This window comes from Homalodisca vitripennis, chromosome 2 (genome assembly GCF_021130785.1).
Source record: "Homalodisca vitripennis isolate AUS2020 chromosome 2, UT_GWSS_2.1, whole genome shotgun sequence".
In the NCBI taxonomy this organism is placed as follows: Eukaryota; Metazoa; Arthropoda; class Insecta; order Hemiptera; family Cicadellidae; genus Homalodisca; species Homalodisca vitripennis.
The window spans coordinates 115,862,570-115,868,671 of NC_060208.1; the positions used below are offsets into that span (position 1 = coordinate 115,862,570).

Consider the following 6,102-nt stretch of genomic DNA (forward strand, 5'->3'; position numbering starts at 1 on the left):
AAAAAAAATAAAAACTAAAAGTATAGGATTTGAAACAACTGGAATTATAAAAATGTGATATTCTTGAACGAATATGCATTTATTGAAACAAGTTTAAAACCTTGAGTAAAACTCGCACATAATCAGTTTAAGAAAGTACTAAAAATCAGTAGTGAATTGTGGAGTATAATTCGCAAGTTTTTTAATTTCAAATAATTTTAATTTGTAGGAAGTATTGTATATTGTTAAATTCCTTATGGTAAATTTCATTAATGTAATTGATTTTGTTTCAGTAAAGGAAGCGCCTTACCTCATATCTTAACGAAAAATCACTCGAAGCTCACAATTAGGTAAAATTACTCAAACTTGATGATGTCCGCCATCATTATTAAAATTCAAAGAACTGCTACATTGGCCATGGTGCCCGGTCTATGGCTTCATCAGCTACACAAAAGATCGCGTCCACGCACGTGTTACGGTTTAAACTGTAAAAAACAATTGGTAAGTTTTAAGTAATTAATATCCCCTCAACATCGGTACATAGTATACTAAATGGTACCTAATTTATTCATAATTATAACACAATAATCTCATGTTGTTATGTACCTTACACTATACCAACATTTGTGTCAATTAACATATTTTAGTGATTATTCCGGGAATTATTTATTTGGATGTTTGGTGTCCCACAACACTTTCTGTAAGTCCGCGAGACTTCCAAGTCTATTCAGTCTGGCGTGCCTGGGTCTACCAGAAAATTAATCTTCATCTAAAGATTCGATTCTTTAATCGGGGCGCGGCGTGAGTATTATTAGGAACCGGAAAGCTTAAACAATTCACACTCTCAAACCTTGGTGTTTGCAGTCCACGTCTACCACCACTTAGTTTCTCTCTTCACTTACGTAATAATTAACTGGTCCTTTCTTAGGCTGCTTAGACTTCAGATATAATCAAGATTGCATAATACACACATAATAACCTTAAATTAGTCCATCGCTTGTCTCTGAACAAAACCTCTCTTTTCCAAAAAAAAACGAAATTCTTGAAATATATTTATTAGAATTTCATGAAACAATCTATTTGTCATGAACAACCCTTCTATTTGTCTTCAGAATAAAAGACTATCTGTTCGAGTTTTTGTCTGTGAAGCAAAAAACGAGAGGGGTTTTTTGTGGCAACAGGTAGCAAGATAAGTGGACAAGGGCGCAGTGGAATCAAAGGCCTCCTTCCTCCAAGCAGGCGCCTAGGATAATTTATTAAAGTGATATCCAAAAAGTCGACACGAATTAACTCTTAAGATTCTCATTCAATTAAAAATAATCAATGATAATGCCACTACACGATCCGCCTCACATAGTATTTGAACATCACGATGGGCTTCACTCGTAATTCTTCTTCCCCTCTTTCTTCACCATTTTCTTACTCTCCTTCTTTTTCTTCTCTCCAACAGGTGTCATCTTCATCTGCTGTATCTAAAATTGATCTACCCTCGCCTCCGACACGGGTTCCCTCTCAAGCCCACGTTTAATTAACGGTTACCGCCAGTCTGTGGCGAGAATCCGGCTTTTTACTATTATTACATTACGTTTCTCACCTTTCGGCTGGATCGGGACCCAATACAATGAAGAGTTTATCTGTTTAGGCCACTCAATTAGATAGTTAACTATTTTTAACCTTGACATTTCTGAGGCCGGTTCTGTATCTGGTTTACCACTTGTCTTTCTCTTTATCCAGTCGAAGCATCTCATAAACTGCTCATCTACTTGCACTTTTATGTCATTAATTTTGCAAAAATCACGTGACAGGGGAAAAAGATTGTGTAGTTTCTGAAGTTTATTATTTACATAATTATAAATTTTAATCTTCTTTCATTATTTTTTAAAATTAAGATAGTCAGATGTAAAAAATGAAGCTATTTCTTTATTAGCTTTAAGGGTTACACTATTAATGATAGTTTTCAAACTTTTACTCTCAGGGGAAAGGGAGGTGGGGAGTAACTCAAAATTTTCACATAACACTTATTATAAGTCTGGGGCTGCCATTTCTAGTAGAGTGGTCCGATTTCAATTCTTTAAGTGTATTTTTATTGACTAACCAAGACCTTTAAAATAATATGTTACAAGACTATAAGTGCTATTTGAAAATTTTAAGTTGCCCCCCACCCCCTGACCCTGAGGGTCAAAAATGTAAAACTCATTATTAGTGTAGCCCTTTGTAGCTAGTAAGATTGCCGTAAACAAGTTTTATATATCTAAAATAACAAAAAAGTTAAGAGTTACTTACTTTTCAATCACCCTGTATGATAACAATATGATTACATGAGGTATGGCTTTGAATAACAATGCTGTATATTAATATTACTTCGATTTGTATTTGAGATAGAATTAAGAGAATTATCTCATAAAAAAGCTCTTCAAAAACTGGAATACGAACACATTATAGCTTGGATATATTATTGTATTTTGTAATATTTTTAGAGTGAATATATTTTTACTCAAAAGTTGATATAAAACATCAACAATGACATTGTCTACATTATTCTTCTTCTTATAAATGTTTTCCTTCTAAGAAAATTAATTTTAATATTAGCCTTATGGTTAACCATGTTGTCTTTTCAAACCACAAAAGAATATTAAGGCATGAAAGGTTCTTCATAAAAAGGTTTGAACATGCTAAATGATCGCAAAATGTGGAAAAATAAATATTGCCTTTTGCTTTGTTTGTACTTGAACTTTTCCACTAACTTTCTTCCTCACCTAACACTGCACTCCCTAATACTGCTTATTTCACGGACGACGAGTCTCATTAAAGGAACAATGGACAATTCTTATGTAAAGTAGGCTGCTTTACAGGGCGGATTTATAGCTTGGTAAAGCGTTCACAATGGCTGGCCGCTCTATCGCAGATATAGTAATATGAACTACGGTGACTAATTAAATATGATACACAGAGTATATGTTTCTGGTTCACTTACTGAACACGGGGGAAGGAGACTAATAGTATATTTGTTTAAGAGTAAAACTAATTATTTCGTTAAATACGTAATAATTTTGTTATGTTTAATATAGATATATTGTAGGATAAAATGTATTTTAATAATTATACGATTGCATCGATAATTTTTATGTAAGTTTTGATATTATAAGTTCTCATTACACTAATGTGTAGGTACGTAATTATTTTTCACGTTAAACTCTTTGATACAGTTCTGGGGGAAATGCAAAATTATTGTTTACCTTGGGGTTTATATTTATATATATATAAACTATCATAGTCCATAGATATACTTATCAGTAAGGAATTAAGTTTAAGAATATTAATTGGACAATGATCGCTGAAATAATTTAATATATTATCTCCTCCCTTACTCGGAAAGAAGCATATCCCAAATTGTTTCTTTAACTTATGGCTAAAAGTATATAAACAGAAAACATTTTTTGAGGCTTGGATCTTTGAGAAGTAATACTTTTTTCTTTACAATAATTGTCTACGTTTAATTTAATTGTGTGCACACAAAGGAATAACATAAGCATTTAAACTCGTCATAAAATGTTACAGTATACAGCTTTTGATCAGTAGTGGACTGTAAATATATATATATATATATATATATATATATATATATATATATATATTACTATTTACAGTAAACATGTACATGTTTGATATATATATATATATATATATATATATATATATATATATATATATTCTCTTGGAGCGGTTTCAAAAAAAACTACAATTGTTTAATGTACAATATTTCGTTGTAATTAACAACTTTGTCAAATACACTTGTAAAACATACACAGAATAAAATAAAATATATATTACTATTTATATACTGTAATATATATATATATAAAACTGTGTAAGTTTGAAAAAAACATTGTCAAGATCTGTATTAGTTTTTGAACTCTGATCCCAAACATCAGTACACATTCATTACACAGTGTGACTATCATATTTCATACATATAAACTCATAATTACTATATGTCGTTCAGCTAGCTTTACAGATGTTTGTACTTAGTTACAGCTGTTGCTAGGTTGTGAATATTACATTTCATTACCAGTCTTGAAAGTGAACTATTACGAGGCAATATTGCATTTAAGCACGATGCGATGCCGATCGTGGAAAATGCTATTGAGCAATAGAACTTTTGAGACTATTATTAAACTATTCTCCTCATCATGATGCTAAAAAGCATGCGTCATATTTTCCAATATGACCTGGTATTCCATAGCCTAATAATCATTATTCCATAAGGAAACTTAAAACTTTTTTATAATTCACATTGGTGTTAAATCAGCTGTTCGAACAAAGGACATTAGCACTCTAGTTGGCCTAACCGGGACTTTAAATTGTTTATACATGGAATGAGATGTTTACGTAGGGAAAGAAAATTGTGCACGTAGGAAAATTAATGTTTGGGAGAGGGAAAATCAGCTGACTTAGCTACGAGGGATCCAATGACTGTCAGACCTCAATCAGCTGAATTGGAAAGTTGTCCATTACCATCCAGAGTAATGAAAAGTATACACTGTGGCAATAATATTTAACGTTTGAAATTTAATTTTAATTCATAAAAATTAAGTAATTGCTAAACATATTGTCTACTTTACCATATTATATTTAAATCATCTGGGAATCTAAACATTTATCAAGCTTTAACTCGACAACATTAAAGACCCAAAAGCCAGTAGATGTGAATCCTACTGTCTAAAAGTTTTGAGATTAACAAGAGCCACTCCACTAAGGTGAGCTACACAACAAACATTAAAATTGAGATACGAAGAAGTATTTCCCTGCACAAAAATTCCTAAGCGTATTAATGTATAATAGATAACTCTTTTAATGTGGAATGTTAAATCTGTCATACTGAATACAGGGGAAAAGTTCATAAAACTCGTATAAAGGAATTTTGAATAAAGCTAGCCGAATAGATTCTATTGTCAGAAATACAAAGACATGCGAAATCCAGATTGACTGTGTATGTAAAAGTTAATATTTAGCGTATGTATTAAATTTAGTCTTAACTTTTTTTTAATTTGTACATGAACAATTTTTTTATTACGCACCTCAAGAACAGTCCATTTTTGGCAACCAGATTTGTAAACGATGTGCTAAATGACATTCAAAAGTTTCAACCACGGGCTTTTTTTCAAAACCCAAAAATATATGTTTGACGTACACATTAATTAAACGGTATATTTTTTAAGAGGACAAATTGCATATGTATAGCGCGCGCGTTATATGAGCATTTTTCGGTATAATACAAAAAATAAACTATTGGGTTTAGGTCTTTAATTTTTGTGCCTACTTGAGATATTTTTGCAGGCAAGTTTTTGAAATTTGTTCTTTTACGTTCTGATTTAAATGGTATCCTCAAAAACTTTCGATGAAATTAAATTTTTGTGTTAGGAACATATTTCAATAACTACTATTTTTGTCCATTTCTTGTTCGGAACAAGCAGAATAAAACCATTTAATTTTTGTTATGTAGCTTTGAAACAGGTACCAGATGTTGAAAAAGTAAAATCTTTAAAAGCCCACCAAGTCAAAATTCTTCACTTCATTTTATACCTCATTCTCATAATAAACAAGTTCTAAGTTAACAATATGCTTTTATGGAAATCGGACTGCCCGATCAATTAAATATACTGTGCGGTGAATCTCAGACATAAACAGTGTGGAACATTACCTGTACAGAAGATAAGCACCTCGATGAGGATTTTGCACCGAGTTTTACTGTCGTCGTCGAGCGTCATCCCGATATGTAGGGATCTACGTCTGGACAGCGCACAGCCCGGCACCGGCAGTGGCACTACTGACTTCTGCTCTACAGTAACGCCGAGGTGTGTAGAGGTTATACCGCTCCCTCCACCCCGCCTTACCACAATCATCACAACAGTCAGCTGTTGTACGGCGTGCGCGGCGTGGCTCGTTCACTGACCGACTGCGACTGTCAACAAACCATATCGCGCAAAGTCAGGGTAAAAACTATTAATAAATATACTCATTTTCATTTTCAGACGCAATACGAGTACCACAAGTTTTCCTCGCCAACTTATAAAACTAACCGTGTTCTAGCAAACAGCTATTTTACAATTTTGAAATTCTTGT

The 6,102-nt window shown here is 32.5% G+C and overlaps 1 protein-coding gene across 1 annotated transcript in view; it reads right to left on the minus strand.

Annotated features, from left to right (window-relative positions):
• LOC124354621 (phospholipid phosphatase homolog 1.2 homolog) overlaps nt 1-5,857 on the minus strand; it is a 72,139-nt gene extending 66,282 nt beyond the window's left edge. The window contains exon 1 of the mRNA XM_046805224.1: nt 5,681-5,857. Within this exon, the coding sequence (XP_046661180.1) occupies nt 5,681-5,747 (67 nt within the window). The 5' untranslated portion in view covers nt 5,748-5,857. The remainder of the gene's footprint in view (nt 1-5,680) is intronic.
• Between the last annotated feature and the right edge of the window lie 245 nt (nt 5,858-6,102).